General features: G+C 39.9%; 2 protein-coding genes across 5 annotated transcripts in view; one reads left to right on the top strand and one right to left on the bottom strand.

The window, feature by feature from the left end:
* Positions 1-9,831, bottom strand: part of LOC146509824 (pro-neuregulin-2, membrane-bound isoform-like) — a 77,486-nt gene extending 67,655 nt beyond the window's left edge. For all 3 annotated transcript variants that reach the window (XM_085173935.1, XM_085173934.1, XM_085173936.1), the window contains exon 1: positions 8,216-9,831. In XM_085173935.1, coding sequence (XP_085030061.1) covers positions 8,216-8,624 — 409 coding nt within the window. In that variant the 5' untranslated portion in view covers positions 8,625-9,831. The remainder of the gene's footprint in view (positions 1-8,215) is intronic.
* An 869-nt stretch (positions 9,832-10,700) lies between these two features.
* Positions 10,701-17,152, top strand: puraa (purine-rich element binding protein Aa). Of its 2 annotated transcripts, none has more exons than XM_085173939.1 (2): positions 10,701-11,261; positions 15,547-17,152. In XM_085173939.1, the coding sequence occupies exons 1-2, from the start codon at positions 11,048-11,050 to the stop codon at positions 16,470-16,472; spliced, it is 1,140 nt and encodes a 379-aa protein (XP_085030065.1). In that variant the 5' UTR covers positions 10,701-11,047; the 3' UTR covers positions 16,473-17,152. The 2 variants fall into 2 exon arrangements, with proteins under 2 accessions (XP_085030065.1, XP_085030066.1); XM_085173940.1 differs by having other exon boundaries at positions 11,146-14,377.
* The last annotated feature ends 5,100 nt before the right edge of the window (positions 17,153-22,252 follow it).

Raw genomic sequence — 22,252 nt, 5'->3', positions numbered from 1 at the left:
TAATAACAAAAAACCCTTTTCCATAAAATTACAAATACATGAATACAAATAAAAGCAGACACAGCTATTAAATTACTGCAGTTTTTTAAATCCACATTTTGGCCAATGGTATCACATGCATATTTTCCTTAATCATGTTTAAGCGAGAAACTGAACAAGCAGGCAGTTCTATCATGTTTGTCTACTATCATATCTAACAATATGGCATTGTGCAGGCTGTTATTTCCCCAGTCTCGTGATCTTACGAAATACTTTTAAACTCTCACTTAAGCAGTTTGCACTTATGGAAGCAAATAATAAACCAGATATAAAATTGAAAGCTTTAAACTGCATGGCATTGCAGACTTGTTTTCATATTTCTTATCCAACTGAACTTAGAGTAAGCCCATTATTCTCCATGAGCCCAGACATAATTCTGTATTACATGGAAATTCATAATCGTCCAAAGCATTGCTTTAGTGTGTGTGTGAAATCAAAAGCTTATGTTAACAGACATTTAAACTATAGCAAGTATCTCTGATGCTGGATATGTTAAACTGCACATAAGTAAACTGTCAGCATTTTGTGGATCGGGAAGAATTAGGAAGTGATAACTCCATTTTGTGCTTTGTCCAGAGCTTTCCTTGCATCACAAACGGTGCTTAACCTTAATAACCTTAATACTGTTTGAAATCCGTTAGGTACGTGACATTCTCTAGCATTTGTTGTCTAACCAGCAAGAACCAATAAGCAAGCTGAAAACCTGAATCTTATTTCTCAAGTACCTGCTACCAATCGGTGCCCATTCTAAATTACTGATATAAATATAATTTGTAAATCAATGATACACCTAACTCAACCAGTGTTGTGTCTGCATATAACAGACGGCTTAGCAAAGAACCATTTTCATTTCTTTACATAAATCTGTGAAAAATGCTCCAGTTGGTATACTTATACAAACGCAAGCTAGTATTTTTTCCCACTAACAAGGTAATTTTCAAAGATCTATTAGTTGAAAACTTGGTATGGTATGCAGTGTGTCCTTAAACAAATTTGAGGAACCTGGACAAGTAGAGGACAATAAAAAGTGGCAGGTCTACAAACTAACCTTTCAGCATATTTCAATACTCTTTACTGGAGCCTCATCATTGGTCTCAGTGGAGGAGTGTTGTCAAGAAGCTATTCTTAAGGATGGGAAAACAAGGAGAAAAGACTAAAGTATGCCAAATTACACAAGAACTTGACCGAAAATCCATCAACGTGTACAGAGGAAGACTGGAGAGAGGTACAACAGTGAGTGTCTACAGCTGTAAAACACTGTGGTGGAGGCCCTGTTTGGTTTGGGACTGCGCTTCAGCCTGTGGTGTTGGAGAGCTTGCCAAAAAACAGAAAAGTATCATCAGATCCACCACGCAATATGGAAATATTCAATACGGAAAGCATCTAATTGGCAATAGCTTCAATTTTAGCATGACAAACACCCCAAACACGCTGTCAGTGCATTAAAAGCATACCTGCATAGAAAACCCCACAGAAGAACAATATCAGTCATTGATTGGCCTCCTTCGAACCAGAAGCTCAACATTATTGAATAAGTGTGGGATCATCTTGAGAGAGCAGAACAAGAAGCAACCAGCATCCAAAGAAAAACTCTGAATATCCTTAAAGAAGCCTGGAGAACTAATCCTGAATAATCCTTAAAGAGAGTACAAGAAAGTTTGCCTAAGAGAGTTCATGCTGTGTTGAAGAATAAAGCTGGCCATAACAAATATTGACTTTCAAGCACCTTATAAATGTAGATACTCTGTTTTTGCCTTATGTACTGTATTTCCATGCGTGTTTGCACGTATTTCAGAAAATCGAAGCACACATTTCCCATTTTCCCAGCAAAATATAAAGAAATGATAAGTGGCTCAAGACTTCTGCACAGTATTGTACAGTAAGCGTATTAATGCTCTAAATCATGGAAGGCAAGGAGTAACACAGTACATTTACATAATAACAGAAAGTTATCAGGTGATAGTAACTAAAGTTAATATGTTCCATCTTCATCCACTGTGATTTTGAGTATTTCAAATGACATTGCATATCTGGTGAATGCCACAACTACAGCAGAAAGGAAATTGACATTTCTCACTGGTGAGATAATTGTGTAACTTTCACAAACATGCATCAGCGTTAAGAGCTTCACACTGTTTTAAACAATAAATGGATCAACTAACACTGTAGTTAAAGTACTGGCTTACTCAGTAACAGTAATAACCAAATATGTGCCTCACCTCCAAAAAAGGAATGAATTCTGCTCTAAATCCTAATCTTTTTCTAACTCTTATTTCTGTTATGACTGTTCTTTCTTTTTTTCATATCGTGGCTCTATAGAGCTCATTACGTAACGCAGAAGAGCAACAATTACAAAACACGAGCTGAGAAGAATCTGATTTGAAATTTTAGGAGTGTAGAGGAAAGGCTCGAAGCACACCGCTTGCTAACTTGCAATAGATCTGCTGTACAAACAGGTACAGCCATGACCCAAATCAGAAAACTTCAACTGTGCCATGACAGCTGCTCTGTTACTGGGGCAGTGTGACTTATGGAGACGCAAAAGACAGATATCCTAAATGCTTACCCTGTCACAATAATAGCTTTTAAAAATCTGTCTCTAGAAACGTGGAGCACAAGTCTGAGTGATTGTGAGAAAGTGCCTAATGGACAAGAAAATGGGCACCCAATTACTGAAAATGGTCATTTCTTTTTTTTCCACAAATCTTGTGACTATACATCAAGCAATCTTGTCACTGTAAAATAGCCAAGATGAGATTGAATTGAATTCTTCATAAATGACCACCATGGGAACATAGAAAACAATCATCACACAGTCGCATAATATAAAGTGTAATCTCAGTCACGTTCAGTTGGAAGGCCACAACACTGACCATTGAAAAACGCTTCAGTCATTGTGACCTAAACAAGCACATATCCTTTGCATGGCAATAATTTTTGCTGGTGAAATACAGTAAATGAGCACCTTTGTCACAACTGTTTGCTAAATGGCCCCTGAGAGTGTCATTGGGGTGTAATGACCGACCTGTAGATGCATGCTGATTAATGCTGCCACAAGACTAAATTGTGGGGTAGAAGCAGAGCCCAGTAGCCATCAGCAGCTGTCATTCTTGTTCTATGTCTGGCTCTTCTAAGGACCTCTTCCAATTCACAGAAAGATATAGCTTGCAGGCAAAATTCTGCCTGTCTACCACCTCAATGCAGCAGCTGTGACCTGCATACAGTTGGACTTTGCAGTGACAGATTAGTAACAGGGTGTGCATTCACTGCAACAGGTTTACATTGATCAAGATCAAAAAAACTAAATGGCCAGAATGAGCACTATAAAAATGCACACAAGTGACAGTGATTTGCATGTTTGATGCATTTTGCAGTACAATGTACAGCTTTTAAAATGAGAGCTTTTTGTCATAGACATTGCACTGATTTGTACTTCATTTTACTCATACAGTGCTCCCACCAGCCTGAATACACCCACACACATGAAAAATACAGCTATGTAGGTCTTCTCAATGAGTCTATGAATGGACAAAAAGCTGGGGGGAGGGAGGGGTGCACACCTACCACATTTGTTTCAGTCTGCACACTTTTGATTTAGGCTAAAATAAATAAATAAATAAATACATAAAATAATGAAACAATCCTGAGATGTGATCTCTGAAAAAGGTTCTGAATAGACAAATGGGTGACAGTGTGTGTGTGTGTGTGTGTGTGTGTGTGTGTGTGTGTGTGTGTGTGTGTGTGTGTGTGTGTGTGTGTAGAGCAGTCTGCCTCCTACTTCAGTACTTGTGCGCCAAGCCAACTGACATATGTTCAACAAGCTTAAAGAGAGATGTAAACACAAATTGTGTACTGAGGAGTAGGTCACTGGGCCTTATGATGCACTAATACTGACTATGGTCCACTGTGTAGATTTCCTTATTCTGGAATACCAGTATATCTGACATGCTTGTGCCTGCTTTGTATAATAAGCGAACTTCCTTTTTAAAAGTGATAGCATCAACAGTGACCTGTTGCAGAGCAGCACTAAACTCCAAGGAAATACTGGCTGTCATGCAATGATACTGAAATGTATACTTGAGTGAGATGTTTATATGTCTGCTAGATGACTGTATAACTTTTTTATATACAATAATGTCACAGATAATGCTACTGATTCAGCCAGACATGGACAACCAGTGCGAGGGCAGCATTTTCATAGCTAACATGAACCTGTGTTTGTGCATGCTTTCTGTAACCTGTAGCATAAGAAGTGTAATTGTTGTTGATTTCATCTCTGCTCTGACAGAAACCCAGAGCACCCAGCTGACTGAGTCTTGCAGCCAAAGTGCAGGTGTTAACAGGGAGTTACAGTGGGATTTCACAGGTGAGGAAATGGGTGTAGCAGTGCAACGTGGGCATAAGAACCACTTTGAAATAAGCAATTATATTTTGCATTGTGAGATCCAGTAAAATTTTCCTTTGTGTATAGGCTGTGGTCTGTTGCTTCTGCGAGAGTCCCTGCTCTTTGTGGATTTTTGCCACTTAACTTTCAACAAGATAGACGCAGATGTTGTATGAGCTATCATCCCTGATCTGAAACCACTAGATGATATAAAGTTAAGATAAAAGGTAAATTCCACTGAGTGAAGCTTATCGGCATCATCAGCTTACTTTTGAATTAAGATCTGCTACCCTTGATGTAAACTTACATTGACCATAAATACCACAATCTGCTCTGCACCTGTCCAACATAGCACATGACTGTAGACTTCACCATAGTACTGCCAGCTAACCAGCCTGTATCAAACTGTACTGAAGTACCTAGTATTTCATTGCAAACTTTGAATACAGTACCACAAAATTATGATGCTTTCATTTCCTTTGCAAGATGTTTCGCAATATGAAAAAACACAACTACAGCATGTCATGCATGTCTGATTAAAATCTCCAAAGTTAAGGCATTACAAGTAAACTTTAAATTTCCAGTTTATCAAATATCTGCTCAGCAAATAACCGGTTAACTTTAACTAAAATTATTTTTCATCTTCCTCCTTTGCCTAAAACATTTCTCTATTGTAAATATGCAGCACATGTATATTTAGCTAGCATGACACACTGCAATATAAACTGCATATAAACAGTTTGTGTGTGATCATATTTGTTGAATTTATTAAGCTTGTTTCCACTTATTTTTAAGTGGGAAATAATTTCAAAATGTACACAAGCTTGTTTTGCCACTGAAAAAAATGACATCCATTAATCCAAAACTTCAAGTTAAATATCTCAGAATTTGGGGTTTCTTGAGATATAATAACTTTAGATTTTAAGATAATAACCTGAAGTTCTGATTTATCGATGGCAAAGAAATTTGCCTTTTTTGGTTTGGTTTTATTTTAGTGTTGTTATTTTTATTTGGTGTTACAGTGGTTAGCGTTGTTACCTCACAGCATAACTTTCTGCATGGAGTTTCCATGTTCTCCTTATGTTTGCGTGGGTACTCTCCCATTCCTCTGGCTTCCTCCCACAGTCCAAAGACATGTTAGTGGGGTTACGTTAATTGGCATTTCTAAATTGCCCATAGGTCTGAATGTGAGTGTGAATGGTTGTCTGTGTCAATGTGTTGGCCCTGTGATAGACTGGCGATCTGTCCAGCCTCTCGCCCTACAACAGCTGTCACTGGCAACCCTAAAATTGGATAAGCAGAAGAGAATGGATGAATTGAAGGAAGCATTTTTTCAGTGGCAGAAACAAGATTCTATACATTTAAAATTACTGCCCACCAAAAAATAATGTTTATGAGCAAAAGTATAAACAACATTTATGCTCACTCCTCTTTTGAAGAGGAGTCAGCTAGATGCTAAATTTCCACCACAGCAGCTTCATTTACATCTGCACCATTAACACTAGGGATGAGACGGACAAGGGGATGTGACACGAAATCCCACAATGAGGTTGTGGGATATCATGCCATTATTTTCTTATTACTCCATCCTTTTGGCTATAAGTACAGGTAGAAAAAAAAACTTATATAAAAACAATAGTAATATGTATTATTCTGCCTATCAGATTTACTCTTTTACTAAAGGTGCTCCAGCCCACTTTAACACCTGTGTTAACTGCTGTAGGTAGCCTGAGTTTAAGGCAGCTCATAGGAAGTAGAAGTCACACAACCGCATAATTTTGAGAGTTGCACAGTATATATGTTTGACACACTAGACAGCATCTGTACGGTGCCAAAAAAGGGATTAAAGGCATGTTTTGGGGGGGTGCTAAGAAGACCTGGAATCAGTCTCTGGGCCTAGACAAGATTTTTTAAGCCAAAAAAAATATGAGCAAACATTAAGAGATAGTTAAATGCCAAAAAAAGTCACCATAAAGTTGGTGATCTTTGGTTAGTGCTGAACAAAGAAAGGAACTGAAAGTGTCACGAGGATATTGTTATTGTTTGCATGACAAGCCATAAATGGGGAGGAGAGGGGGGTCAGAAAAGAAACTCTGGGGAGATCTGTTAATAGGAAGTCCATCATCTTTAATATCCATGTATAACCACATACTTTGATGGGTCCTTTGAAGTAAATAAAAGGCCTGGGAACTGGGTGTGGTAACTCAAAGTGACACAATAGGTGGCTGTGCCAGTTTGATCACATCACTGACAAGCTTTGATAAGTGCCAGAAAAATTGACAAGGGCTATTTGGGCTGTTCAGGGAATCCAAAGGGGAATAGGGTCCATTTTCTGTTACCTCTCTAACAAGATGATGAGTTTAAAAGCCACAGTGAGAGTGGCACAATCAAGAGGAGAGGGGAGAATTTGTGTCTCATGAGTACAGACTAAGTGGATTTAAGACAGCAGCAGTACAGGACACACATCACATTTTAGGCCGCAGTGCTTCAATGGAAGTGCAAATGTGTGTCCTAAACATTGTGGAAAAAGTGTGGAAGACAGGCAAGTAAGATTTTACAGCTGAGTAGCAAACACCATAGCCTAGACACAATGAAGGAACTATGCGGCCTTTAAGTTCACGTTACAGACACTTGCACTACTTTCTAATTAAAGTAGTAGGGGCTCATTTTAGCCTAGTAAAGGGCACTGAAAACATAATTGCTTATGCAAATCAAGTGAAAAAGCAAAAATCTGTGTCCATCTACATATGTACAATAATTCAGGATTTGAGTGCAGCCTGTTGCACCACAGTTTCCTTTATTTTTTGTACTCTGTAATTTCCACATCCTCAAGAAAATAATCTAACAAAAGAAGAAAAGAGCAAAGTTATTTTCCTTTGAAATATCTGCTGTCAATAAACCTGATTTTCTCAATGGGTCATGATGCCTCACTGCAAACATAATGTCCTGGATATTGTTTTAAAGTCACTCTCTAAGGACAACATCTACAGACCAAAGTTATTTCTTAAACTATCAACAAGAAAAGGAAAATGCTTGAGTGTGACGTGGGAAAGTTGTTAATTAGACATTTTCAATCACAGCATCACGTTTCAGGATTCAGCTACAGCACAGTGCTAGCCCATAGCATGTGAGCAGGTCTGTCTGCAAACAGACAGACCTGCTCTGCTGCTGCTACGACAAAGTGTGGCATTAAAGCATTAAAGCAGGGCGGTAGCCTAAATATAGCCTAGGAGCCAATTTGCCTAGGGCAGCGTGATTTTCAACACGTGATACCGGTGATACAGGCCGCTGTCCCTGGTCCTGAAATTGTGCTCGCTCCTTTATATGTAAGCGTTTGACGTTTCATAAAAGAAGCCACGAGGATATTTGGAAAGCTGCAATGATTGTATGACTAACGACAAGTAAAACGTGCACTGCAATGTGTCTGAAATGTCAAAGAATAAAGCAGCTTTCCTGGCTGCAGATAGTAAAGTACACATAAACTGCAATTCCTCACTAGCAACAGTGCGAGGCGCTTGTCTATTGCAGTTCAGGGAGAATGGGAGAGAGAAAGAGAGTTTGATTGATCATGTGGGCTATGGGAGCCTGCGAGAGTTGTCGAAAATTGCTGCATAGACGCCCCTTAGGCACCTATTTGGTACCCAGTGACTCCAAGCCATGCTGTGGCCACAATAACCACAATTCACCAGAGTGCCTGTTACCAAAAGCCCCAAGCCCGGGGCTGTTAACACAACGTTGATTCTTCCGGGTTGGACTTCACCGGTATTCCACATTAGGGCTACATTGACTTACCGCAGTCCTCACACAAGATCCTTCCAACATCCTTTTTTAGGTTCTTTCCACTGGTGTCAAGAGGCGCGAACGATGCCTTAAAAACCAAGGGCTCGTCAGTGGGGTCCATGAAAAAAATGTACTTGTGGTTTTTCTTCACTTTGGTGCACGGAGCCTCAGATCCAAATTCCCCCACGGTGACGAGCTGTTCTCGCTCCAGACCCCCGCTGTTTAGGGGCCAAACATCCAGCACTTTGACATTCACACGGTACGGCTCCGCAGAGACGTTCACAGGCGTAGACTGCACCTTGCCCTCGATCACCACGGCGGATTTGTAAGCCTGGTCCTGCAGGGAATTCAAACTCGGGGAGTAGCAGGCGAATGAGACCCCGATGACCAGCATGGATAAATGTACTGAATCAAGCCTCATGCCGCCTGCTTTGGCTCGGTGGTCGCTGGTCGCGTTGCGGCAGGGCTCTCTCGGCTGCGGGGCGATGGCGATGGAGCTGGGTTGAATGAAGAGACAGCAAGTAGGCTCCAGTAGCACGACAGCGCGGCAGACCTTGCATAAGTGTCCATGCCATCGGGATCCGCTGCTTTTTCGGGTGATTTTCAGTGGGTAAACAGTAGCTCTGGAACCGCGGGATGACGCTGGGTTTCAAATCCAGTCACTGATTTCTACTAATAATAAGGCATCTTAGACATGCTAAGCAAGGAATCGGCGGTTTCACTCTCTCCAGAAGATGCTTCCTACGCTGCCATAGTAGCCTTAACTGCAAGACGACGCCACTCTTATCTTTGCCCAAAAATTGCAGTGGTGGGGTACCGCTATGATGGTTTTCTGTATCATCTGCAGCGGAGAGAAAAGACGCAAAATGCTGCAGTGAACCACAAGTTTGGTAGTCCGCTCGCAAAACAAAAGCCACGTTTCATTCCCCCCACCCCTTCAAAAAAGAAGAAAGAAAAGAAAAGAAAAGAAAAATTAAAAAAAAAATTAAAATTAAAATAAAACAATTATTTCTGCTCGGCAGCTATAGCGCTAATACGCCGCCTTCCACCGCGGCTCTCTCTCCGCCTCCCCTACGAGCCACAGACGGACAGAAAATAATGCCGATTGCCAAGAGGCTCCGTCAACAGAAAAAAACGCAGAACTGGAGCTCTGACACGGGCAACCGACGCACCGAAGGGTCGTTCTCCTCACTCCCCAAACCCCGCTACTGTATGCCGATCACTCCATGGTCTTTTATCGGTGGCGACCTCACGTTATAACGAAACAAACGAAATCCAAAATCCATGACTGTCCCTCCTCAAAATCGCATTTCACTGTAGCCAAGGCATCGCTCCAAAAACCGAAACAGGTTCACACGGAAACCCGCTGAGCCCAGAGAAATCATATGGCTGCGATGACTAAGGCTGCGAAAGCATTTCGGAGTCTTCAAGAGACTGTTTTGAATGAGTTTTGCGTCTCATCCCATTAAGTCATGCCCTGCATTCAGGTCACATTCACTGCTCTGCCTCTAATAAAAAGAAGAAGAAGAAGAAAAAGAAAGAAAAAGAAGAAGAAGAAAAAAACGCTGTTGAAGGAAGACCGCATTAAATCTATAGAGCTGCAACACCGGGGTCCAAACCGCAGATGAACTATTTTACTCTACAAGAAGGAAAATTGTTAAAGTGTTTTTTTTATATATATATTTAAACGTGTTCATTTAGGGTTGTTCTGACAGAGCACTTTGACAAACGTCACGTTACATAACTACACAAATTAACATAGGAATACTGATTATCGCCATACCAAATATAACTAAAGTTGAAATTTATAATGGTTTGGTTTTAGCCTGAATGCGGATACATGATGTTAATGTAACTGCATCACAAAGAGCGACATCTGCTGACCAGAGAGTAGTTGGGAGTCAGTAACATACCCTACACAACTGCTGATGTTCATCAAACAAGCGACAAAGCAGGGTGCTAGATTTGAATTTGGCTCAAAATGAAAGGTGCACAAGATTAAGTGAAATAACCTTTAAAAGGTAAAAAAGGTCAGGGTATAAATTCTATAATAAATCAATCTAAAACCAGGAAGCCAAAGACTCTCAAAACGAGACTGTAACTTAAAACAACACAATGGAGTTTTTCATTTAAGTGCACCACCTGCCAGCTTGAAACAAACCTGGCTGCTCTCCGTGGTGCTGAAATTTGAATTAGGCCTATAGAGTGTTAATGTCAAACACGCTCACAATAGACAAGACATTACTGTGTGGACTAAAGTCCTCCTGTCAGCACCTATAATTGAGAATGCGATTTTTAAACAGCACTCTGCAGACCAGTGCGGGATAGATGCGATGATGTAGGAATTGGTGGAACAAGCATTTAAGGAGCAATCACATAATAGGTAATAGTAGTGCTAGATTTCCCCTTTAAGATCAGAGTTACTTTATCAATTCTTGGCTGGGAATTACTATAAATAGTTACTTTAGTTTTTCAGTGGCAGCTCAAAGAGCCATGACATAGGACTTTGTCATATGTTTTTGAATATATTTTTGATAGGAAAACCAATCATTAGAGTGATTAAACGTTTCTCCCATTGAAAACGCTACGTCCAGATGAACAGAATCAACTTTTGGAGATCATTCATTCATTCATTTTGCCACTGGCAAAGTGGAAAACACAAGTTCACAACATTAACGCAAAAACTACGCTCGGATTTCACTTCTTTAGACGCTACCCTGCATTACAGTTCCCAGAAATGTTGCCCTATACCTGTTACAGTCAAAAAGACAATACTGTAATTCCCCAGTGTCGCCGAGAAGTGGCGCCCTTGAACCGAGTTTCCAACATTTGCGTGTTGACATCATGCAACGTGCAGCGGCGTTGAATTGTGCGTGTGTCGCTCTTCGTGCCACGACTCTCCGTTTCTTGTCCATCTTGAGAAGCAAGCAGGAGCAGTCCGTGTCGCTGTCACGCAGGAGTCCGAGCGCATTCACATGTGTCTTTTGCCTCGTCTCGTCATCTGCGGCAGGCCGTCGAGGTTTTAAGGCGCTGCGCCTGCAGACTGAGCGGGGTAAAGGTAGGTTATGGAGTCTCGCTCGGTGGAATGACGCTTTATTTACAAGTCATTCGGATTGTTGCTGTGCTGTAAGTGTCCTGACGTGCAGCCAAGCATATGACATTGCTTAGGAGAGTTTACAGAAGCATGAATACTTCACTGTACGACCGATCTGTCTGATCTGATACAAAAAACAAAAAATGAAAAAAAAAAAAAATGGAGCTGCATTTGGAGCGATGCCACCGCTTTCCTATGCTGGGATGTAGGGAGAAACTTTGGGAGGTGATCACAGCGGCTGTCTTTTACCAACTGCGACAACACTTTCTGAGGCTGAAAACTGCGTTGGATGCGATCTCGGGATCCGAAAAAGACCTGCATGTATGATCCACGTCCATCATTTAAAATTGTCAGAAAGAAAATAGGCCAAGTACCGACTGATGATGAATTTATGGCTTAACTGATAAGTTATTCATCTGTCTTCATAAATCTGCGTATATAGAGGCGTATATAGTGTTTTAGGTGTAACTTTGTTCAGACAAAGATGAGCTTGTCACAGTAAACGCTTTGATTAGAAAGTCTGATGAAATTCTAAATGAGTGGTTCCATTGCAATCTGAGGCCCAGAGAGGTAAGGCCATTTTAAATCCGACACATTATACACCAGTGGTTCTTAACCTTGTTGGAGGTACTGAACCCCACCAGTTTCATATGTGCAGTCACTGAACCCCTCTTTAGTGAAAAATAAAATATGATTTTTTTTTTTTTTCTAATTCAAGACATAGATGTGTTTTTTACTGGTGCACAAAATGAGCCGTGCATGTCAAGGCGGAGGCTCTGCCGAACTCCTGAGACTGACTCACCGAACCCCCAGGGTTCGATCGAACCCAGGTTAAGAACCACTGTTATACACAAACGAGGCCTGTAAGTTTGCAGTGCTGTTCCTTCATTCAGTGCAATAGGAATGACTTACCCATTTCGCGTGCATCCACAGCGGTGTTTATTGCACTCATCTATTTAGAAAAAAAAAAACAATAAAAAGGAAGGGTACGTCCTTTAAAAAAAAAAGACAGCATAGAGTTGACTTCTCTTCAGCAGAAATACTTACTGAAAAGAATACAAGCTTGTACTCAGAGTTTCCTGGGGAGTGGCAATGAAATAGTGAGAGAGGTTCACTGTGAGCAGGTGCGGACAAACTTAGTTGATTTTTTTTTTTTGCATAGAAAACCAACAGGCCAACCTCACGCTGAACATCACAGTGATGCACGTTACACGTTTAGACTCTAAAATTGTCATTGGTTTAATCCTCGCGCAGTTGTTAGGTTTTTAATCACAATTTATTCATTTATTTTTTAATCAAAGTGGGAATTACTGGGGAATGAATCACCCTTTGAGGCGCAGAATAGGTCATGTTTGAATGTTTGTGTGTATAAAAAATATAAAAGGTGGAAAAAGATTAAGAGAACGTTTAAAAGAAGGAGAAAATTAGTCAAGAGTTTCCTCTTAAGGCCCACATGCTTCTGTCTCCTCACCTGCAGCTCTGATTTACACTAGTGATGGACAGAGTAGAAGAGCGACCTAAATTCTTTTTCAGGGAATTTTAGAGGGAATAATTTTCTTGAATGCGACTTCTCTCTTAGCATCTTCCGGATATTTCAGCGTCCTCCTGCTTCACATTTTATTATTCATTATTTGTTTAAATAAATTATAATTTTTAATATTTCTAACTTTTTAAATTACCCAATATTTTTTTCACATTTTTTTGAAAAACAATAAGCATTTGAAATGATTACTGTAAACATACAGAATGCCTACAGCATTTTAAATGTAAAACACTTCAAATTACTGCTTTAATATTTAACGCCTGAGAAATCAAGTAGTATCTATAAGTCAAGATGTATACATGTTTATTTTTATTTTATTTTACTTTATTTTTAAGTTTCTCCGTTGAGTTTGTTTGTATGACTGGCTTCAGTCAGGCCTAACAGTCTTGTGGAAAGGTAGAGAAGAAATCTCAACTTTGAGAGGTAAATTAATCACGTATACAATCTCAACGTTTCCATCGATGCAGTTGATATTTTCTATTCTAAATAAAAGTTTGAGGTTCAATGCTCGCCTGGTGCCTAAAGGATACCCACAGTTAAACATCTTACCATTTTCCCTTATTTGGACTCGGCAGCGACACATAAACGAGTCTGCAAGAATGAGCGGCGGGGGGAAAAATTATGTTTTCAATTCTGTGCTTTCTGCAGTGTAATCATATAGACGAGGCCTATACAGCTGTCTCACAGTCCCTGACTGAATACTAAATTTTATTTTCTTGTAATAATACTAACTCTTTGTAGTGCACTTGAATAAAACTCTGGAATCACTATTTAAGCGATTTTTACATTTAAAACCTATTTGCGCTGTTTATCTTTGGTCGTAAAAATGATTTGGAGGCAATCTAAAGTAGTTTGGGGTAAATATGAAAACGGAATTAGAAAAGGCGAAAGAAGGGCAGAAGATTTATGCTAAATTAAAAATACAGATACCCTATACAGGCTCATAGATGCCTCGAGTGAAAGGTCTTGGCACTTTTTTTTTTTTTTTAATCCTTTTCCAGGTAAATCGGAAGTAAGACTAAAAAAAAGGTCCTTCGTATAATTTTTTTTTTTAAAAAAAGTCTCGCCAGCATTGATTATTGGATTTTATTTTTTGTGCAGAATTTAAGTTAAGATGGTTTTATTATTTATTTATTTGGGGCTTTATTACTACTTATTTTTATGCTCTAATCGAACCACAGTAGATCGTCGTGGTCTAGTCAGTAATAATCTGTGTAGGCCCAGATGGGCATGCCTTGATCTTTTCCCATTATCAATCCATGCACTGGCTTTACTTGAAATGCGCAAAATAATACCAGAGTAAATGAGCTGGACTATCTTAGCCCAGGTCTGCCCATCATATTTAATATTTGCGCAAGTAAGAAAAAATAAAATGAAAGAAAGAGCTTCGACCCGGAGCAGACAATGCCGCCGCTGAACAGCTGAAGAGAAGGAGGCCCAAGTACTAATGAGGCAGGCCTGCGAGCTGCAGGGCGCTCCGCTGTCCTTGCTTGGACACCTGGGTGACACAATTCTATCTTAAGGCGTGAATAAGTGGGTAAGATTACCTTAGAAATAGTCGCCACAAAGTCAGAGTTTAGAAACAGCACCTTTCTTTCATGAACGTAAGCTACAGGAGGGGTTGCTACACTTTCACGCCTTCTGTGTGTGTTAGCCTTGATGTTGGCAGCATGTCCCGTAGGCATAAGCACGCTCATTGGATGTTTTGCTACATAAAAAAATGTAACCTTTGTAAAAAAAAAAAACAATTTCACCTTTACAGATTTCAAACTGAGGAATGACTGGTGGTATTAAAACTAGCCTAGTTGTTCCGTCTTTTATCTAAGCAGAGGTAAGTAGCCTCTAGGGTGGGGAAACTTAGCTGAGTTGCTGAAACAATGTTGTGAGACCCACCTCTGCTCATATTATTCCCACACAGTTAACATGGCGGCTCTCTCTCCCTTTCTGACATGATTTGGCGTTATAGAACAAAACTGCTCATTCCTAAAATAAAACGGGAATCGGAAACTAAAAATTAATATATATATATATTTTATTTGTATTATTAGCTATACATAGCATATATTTTAAACTAAACTTCCTGTAAAATAATTTCTAATTCTAATGCTGATATCAGTGTTTAGTAGCCTAGAAATCCAATACAATGTATAAAAGGTAAGAAGTATTATAAATTATGTAATAATTGACTGTCGCCTAGAGTGAAAACTAATTATTTGTTACAAGCTATTCGTTTTATCAGTCCTGCTATTATTTGTATTGCTGCTAATGCAGTCCTGTTAAATAATATGTATAGACCGATTTTCTTGTGACTTGTAAATCAAGATTTTTTTTTTTTTTTTTAATTCTTCAACTCTTTGAGCACAAACAGTCATCTGTAAACTCGTTAGCACATCCCATGTAAACAGATACACTTGTGATGTGAAGTTGGTGATGCATTAGAAGGCTATTTTCTTAGATAAAAACTTGAGGGCAAGCCTGGGTCTTTCCAGGTTGGAAAAGCACCTGGCTATTCGGGAGCTGTACAGACAAAACGAAACTTATGTGGGCTGGTAGACGCATTTCCTCCAACAACCGTAGGTTTCGCTTTCAATGCTAGTGACAGCTTATGACATTAGTCGTGCGGTGTGGCATAAAGGGCATTAAAACACATGGCAATCGCTCTGCGTTAAGCGCCCTTCTCGTTTTTTTTTTTATACTCTTGTGTAGATCTCGCGAGAGCTCCGGCTCGCTGTGGCTGTGCAGCAGACAGAGGGAGAAGGCAGGCAGGCAGCATCATGGCGGACAGAGACAGTGGAAGTGAGCAGGGAGGAGCAGCTACGGGCCCAGGCTTCGGTTCCATGCACCTAGCGACAGGAGGGGCGGGCTCGGCCTCCGGGCTCCAGCATGAGACCCAAGAGCTGGCGTCGAAGAGGGTTGACATCCAAAACAAACGTTTCTATTTGGACGTTAAGCAGAACGCGAAAGGCCGCTTCTTAAAGATAGCAGAAGTCGGGGCCGGTGGAAACAAGAGCCGCCTCACTCTCTCCATGTCCGTGGCGGTTGAGTTCCGTGACTACTTGGGGGACTTCATCGAACATTATGCCCAGCTGGGTCCGAGCAACCCGGGGATGGTACAAGACGAGCCCAGGCGAGCCCTCAAAAGCGAGTTCTTGGTCCGAGAAAATCGGAAATACTATATGGATCTGAAAGAGAACCAGCGGGGACGGTTTCTGAGGATTCGACAGACCGTTAACCGGGGGCCCGGTTTGGGATTCACGCAAGGCCAGACGATTGCTCTGCCTGCCCAGGGACTTATTGAGTTTCGTGACGCTTTGGCTAAACTTATTGACGATTATGGTGTAGAGGACGAACCTGCAGAGTTGCCCGAAGGGTCATCGTTGACTGTGGACAACAAACGGTTTTTCTTCGACGTCGGATCCAATAAGTACGGTGTGTTTATGAGGGTAAGCGAGGTGAAGCCAACATACCGCAACTCAATTACAGTGCCCTACAAAGTGTGGTCCAAATTTGGGAATACTTTCTGTAAATATGCCGAGGAGATGAAGAAGATCCAGGAGAAACAGCGGGAGAAAAGGGCATGCGAGCTGCAGCAACAAGAGGAGATGCAGCAGGACGATGGAGACGAGGATTGATATAGACAGCAAACAAAAAAAAAGAAAAAAGAGAGAGAGAGAGGAAAAACATGCCAGAGTAATGAAAATAACAAGAGAATTATAATTAAAAAGAAAACACTCTACTGTATAATGAAAGAAATCTAAAGATTTAACTGTATTGGTTTAACCAAGGGAGCATCACCCACAATATAAGAAACCTCCACGACCTGACAGTTATGACATGTTGTCACTCATCGCTGGATGTTACCCCACTTAACCACCATTAATACAGTAACAGGCTGCTAAACAAAGTAATAACATTATATTTGAACATTGTTTCCTACTTGACAAACGATATTGAACTGTTTATTTCCCTTATTAACAGAAAACTTTTGTACCAGTTAAAGCTATTGTAAAGAGGAGAGGAAAAAAAGTGTTTGCAATGTTCAAATTGAATTATTGCCGAGTTCAAAGGAGAGACAAAAAAAAGTTTCCTTCTCATGTGAGTTAAATGACTTCAGCACAAATCAGATGTTTTAATTTTTAAACCAAAATTCCAAAACTTTGTAAAAGGTTGTCACATGTACTTGCCATCCTATTTACCTTTACCTGTGAGTAGAGAGGTGTTTACACATAAATCATATGAGGGCTAGGCCTGCTTCGGAAACTGATAAGATTTCATGCAGTACATATATATATATTAAAAAAAACAAAACAAAGGAACGTGTAGGCATTTTCATGAAATGAAATAAGTGCTCTATTTATTGTGCAATATGCATTGCATATAAGGAACTGGTCATTGGATCTTGACATTTGCCAGAGGCATTCAAAGATATATTAATATTGTAACTTTTGTTTCAGTTGAAATTGTTGCCATGCAGATGGATATATAATAGACTACCTTTGTGTCTCGTTGTTAATGCAATGTGTTCAGTTTAAAGGTACTAAATGTGTATTTGATAGAGGAAATGCAGAGACAACATGTAGCAAATGGCCTGAACTGCAGATTATTTAACAAGGCAAAAGACCCTGAATATACTGTGTTGATTGGCATAGTAAAAACTGGAAGAGCGCAATCGGTTAGTACATATGAAACAAACTTTTTGTGATCTTGTTTAGTCATAAAAGTCAAAATGGTGCCAAGGAGTGCTGTTGCTGCATGTTTATCTGCACTACGATTTCGTTGGTCTCCCAAAATATTGTCTCAAAGACCCTTCCATACGTATCTTTATCTGCCTATGTTGTATGAATCTCAAGTTCGAGGACTGGGGGGGGGGGATTACCATCCAAAAGGCTCGGTGTAGTTCTAGTGGAAGTTGTTTCAAAGCATGATTGTAAAAGCAGCGACCTTGTGAACAGTAATCGAAATGTCACCATCACACTATGAGGACGGCCACTGAGGCGCTTGCCTGGCTTAGCCGAGGTGAAGACGGCCTGGTTCACCTGTTGGTGAATGTCTGTTATGTCATTGGATGTGCACATTCCTTTCTTGCGTTTTAAGATCTGAGGGTGTGAAGTTCAGTGTGGGGCTACTTTGGATACATTCTCATAGCTCTGCTTTAGATTTGTAAGCCCAAATACCCACCTGGGGTGATGAGATTCTGTTCTGGTCTAATTGTAAATATTTGGGCTGCCACACGGAAAACAACTGGTTCTAATCCAGTTCAGTCGCATCTCATAGATGTGTGATAGCAGTTTTATAAACTCTGTCAGTAAACTCCAGAGAAACTGGCAACAATCAGATACTGTCAGATTTACCTCAGCATTGAATTAAATGATTGCTCCCATGTTTAGATTGACTGGAAACCAGCAAACTAGACTGTCCTTGACCACCTATTTTTGGAGCCTTTGGTATAGCCTAAATGATACCTGATTGGGAGCATCCTCTTCAGCATATAAACAACCTGGTGCCTTACACACTCCGCATGCTTACACGCTGGCCTGGTGCTTTGGATCGCAGTTATGGCTTCTTCTTTTTTTTCTTCTTTTACTTCTTTTTTTCAAATCTCCTCTTTCTTCTATTTCTTGTGTCTCAGCCCCCTTGTGTGCTAGCCCACGACTCGTGGTGCTAGCGCACGACTCGTGGTGCTAAAAGTGTTTGTTACAAACTCTTTAGAAAAAAAGGAGCAGAATTCTTAACTTTAACTTTTTTCTGCTACCTTTCAGCCCCCCCCCCCCCCCCCCCCCCCCCCCGACTTTATTGCCATCCCCATTCCCTAGCCATCCAGGTATCGGCCTACATGTAAACATGGAAGGGGGTGGTCACCTAGATGCAAGATGATGCAGAAGAGATGGCTCTTCACCAGCCATGTGCATTAGCAGGGAGAGCAGGGGCTGATTGGGAACATCAGTAGTGGCCTGAAATGGTATCAGTTGTTACGGGAAAGCCCCACCCCACCCCTTAAAATGCTTGTTTTATGGCTTGGGTTAGTTATGTGTAAGTTGTAAGTTGCTCAATTAATGGGGAGTAGCAAGCATGTCTTGTTTTGTGGGGGTTTTTGTTTGTTTTTGTTTTTTGTTTGTTTGTTTTTATGTAGTTTTACCTTTTCAGCATTATTCCACATTATTTGTAATTTTGGAATGTTTTTGCCCACAAAAATATCGTTTGTTTTTTTTTCTTTCTGTGCAACATTTCATCACTGTGTGCAATATCATATGTGCCAATGGTGGCAATATATGTATATCAATTAAATATATGATTACTATTTGAAAGCATATGGCTGAATTCCATGTTTATTTCTCATGAAGGAATTGTACGCCTTTATTTGCACACAAAGCTCCATCCTGGAGGAAAATATAGTAAACCAAGGTCTTAGCAGCCTGTTGAGTCAAGCAGTTCACGTACTTACTTTAACTTGAAATCAAACATTGTCCCTGCAAGTATGCCCCTCTCAAGGAAAAGGGTAAACTTGGCTAATGGTTTGTTCAAGGTAGACTGTAAACATACAATGGAGGTTTTTTTTTTGTTTCTTTGTTTTGTTTTTTCTTTTGTTTTTTTGTGAAAAGGAAAATTTAAAAAGAAGAAGAAAAAAAATCCCTGGAATCTCCATTTTAGCTTTAAGCTAAGAAAAGGTGCTTCAGTCCAATCCTCATTAAGGTGTATGGTGAACTGTCTTCAGTGGTTGTTGTGTGTAGCACTTTGCTTTCCCAGGTTAATGAAATGCCTGACCAATACTTGTTTAAAAATGATCTCAACAAAGAATGTTGTTCTCTTTTCTGTTACCTCTTTTTATTTAAAAAAAAAAATGAGGTTATTTGATTTGCTCATTTGGTTTTTGATGCATTAAATATAATTTATGTACATTTGACAAATTATAAAAAAAAGAATAAATTTAATTTACCCATGAGGGTGAAAAAAAATCTATATTCAAAATGTATGTGTTTTTCATGTTTCATTTCTTGTTGTGGGATGGGGGTGGGGGAAATCACTGAAAAGTCTGTTTAATTTTTATGTAGTGCTGTCTACAATGTCTGATTATACATTTGCAATGATACTAATTGCTAAAGCTTAATTTTACAGCCTATAAAATGCAAATTTTGCAATGGCGAGTACCTGATGACTCATGTCTTCTTAGAGATTTCTACAATAGTACTGTATGTGTAAAACAAGGCTGTAAAATAAAGCGTTACTTTGTTCTCTGACTATCCCGACTATGCAATTTGTGATCATCTGTATGCAACAATTGCTCTTCTGTGAGTTTTTCTGTTAATCTAAAAACTAAAGAAATTAGTCTTTATTGATCGTGACCCAACAGAACCTGCACATGTTTCAAGTTACATTTTTGTAATGATTGTTTTTCTTTCTTATTTTTTTTCTTTTTTAATACGTTTGGTGTCAGATTTAAGCTAAAAATCAAAGTTTAAAAAAGAGCTTAAAAAGTTGCTTCCAAATGTTTTTAGGATGCGTCTCACTATTCTTGAGTTTATAGCTATTTATAAGTAAAACTGATTCCCTGTAACAAGTTGAAGTCTTGGTTTAATTCTGTTAATAAAATGAAATGACATAGAAAATGTTAATTATCATTATGTAAATTCTGAAAATTGGCCAAGTGATATCAGCAGCACCCTTTGGGTTGCTTCTAGGTCCTAAATCATGGAGCATAGAGGCAGATTTATTTCTGGGCCATCCACACGGAGTACCTTTGTATTGCTTCAACCATTCTCCTCCTATCAGAAGAACCCACATAAGAGTAAATACAGTATAACGAGCTGGGAGGTCCATTCTCTAGACATGCCCAAAGGTATTTCTCCAGGACATATGTATGTTTGTGCTTTGTTGTTAGTTGATAGTCCCAGCCTGCCAGATGGGATGGAGGGTGAAAAAACTGAAGTCGATGTGCTATACCGAGATTGACTCCAGCCCAGATGCCAGCTTACACTCCGACTTTGCTCCTCATCCCAGAATCTACACAGAGAACTGGTCTCTGTCATCACAGCATGATTATAAAGCATCCAAAAAAGAATAAACCCCATTTAATCAAACAAAAAATCTCTTATTAAACATAAAACACATTGTAATGTGTTCTGATGGTGTTTAGTCTGATCCAAGGTGCCACACTTTGAATCTATGAGAGAACTTACATTTTATTAATTTTGAAGCATGACCATTATCACATGAGCACTTTGCCACCGCTGACTATAACAAATTGCTTGCTACAAAAGCATCCTGCCCCTCGTTACCTTTTAGGTGCAGGTGTCTGCATGCATTGTATATTTACGCTGTTTTGCAGTCGAAATTTATGGAGCCATGCGGTCAGTGTGCATAAGTGCTTATGCACAATTTTTATTCAGCTTTCGTTTAGTGCTGTAGTTTAAGGTAGTTGAGCACTGGCTTGGATGGTGACGTAATCCATGGCAGGCTCCTTTTCTTTTCTTTTTTTAAATCACAGCAATTGCCTTAACCAGTAGAGGCCGCTCTTTACCTAAAAATGAGTGGCTCATAAGCAGGAGGACAGTTAGCTGAGAAAATTTCCTCTGGCTTGAATGTGCAAACTATTAGCAGACATGGTAAATTAAACAGCAAACAGTTACTTGCATAATGCTAGAAGGCACATCGGTTGTTTCACATAATGCTAGAAGCTGTGCTAAAGTTTTGGGTAATGCTAAACGCGAACGTTAGCAAATAGCATTTCTTAATTAAAAGGCGTCGTTAAAAGGGAAGAAAATACAGGAGGAAGAGAGCTAATTTTTCTTTGCTGTATTTTTTTTTAATATTATTTGTGCAGAATTATATGTGTAAGCGAAAATGTTTTGAATATATGGAAAATACGTGTGTTATGAGCATGAACGCATGCCTTTCTTTCTAGCTATTTAAAGTGTGAGTTCAGCTTCCTGAGACCAACTCAGGAAGTTGAAATGTAGCCTTAAATGTAGCTTTAGTGTGTATGTGTGTGAGAGAGAGAGAGAGAGAGAGAGAGAGGAAGGGAGAGGGAGGTAAAGAGATTATGGAATGCTGTGATGTCATCAGCTCAGTCATACACACAAAGACGAGGAGGACCCACAGGCGCTGTGACTCCCTCAGCTCAGTTAGCATACTCTGCTGTGGAGCGGCTGTCTACATCCCACTGTGAGTACTTCAGCAAATTCTAACCTTCTCTTACAACTCCCTTTTTGTTTTGTAGCACTCATTTTCTCCACTTCACCCCCTCCCCCCTGTTTTCTTTGGTTTCCTTCTCTGCACCCTGCGGTGTGTTTAGCAGACACCAATCTGTATTCCACCAGTGTGATAGTTTTCAGTCTGAGACGAGCTTTCTTTCCCTCCAAGTGCTGCCTATGTGGTAGCCATTGTTTAACTACCCACTGTGACTGGAGGAGTCCAT

Source organism: Neolamprologus multifasciatus, chromosome 10, assembly GCF_963576455.1.
Source record: "Neolamprologus multifasciatus chromosome 10, fNeoMul1.2, whole genome shotgun sequence".
In the NCBI taxonomy this organism is placed as follows: domain Eukaryota; kingdom Metazoa; phylum Chordata; class Actinopteri; order Cichliformes; family Cichlidae; genus Neolamprologus; species Neolamprologus multifasciatus.
The sequence above is the reverse complement of the archived record's forward strand: the minus strand, read 5'-3'. Positions and strand labels throughout refer to the sequence as shown.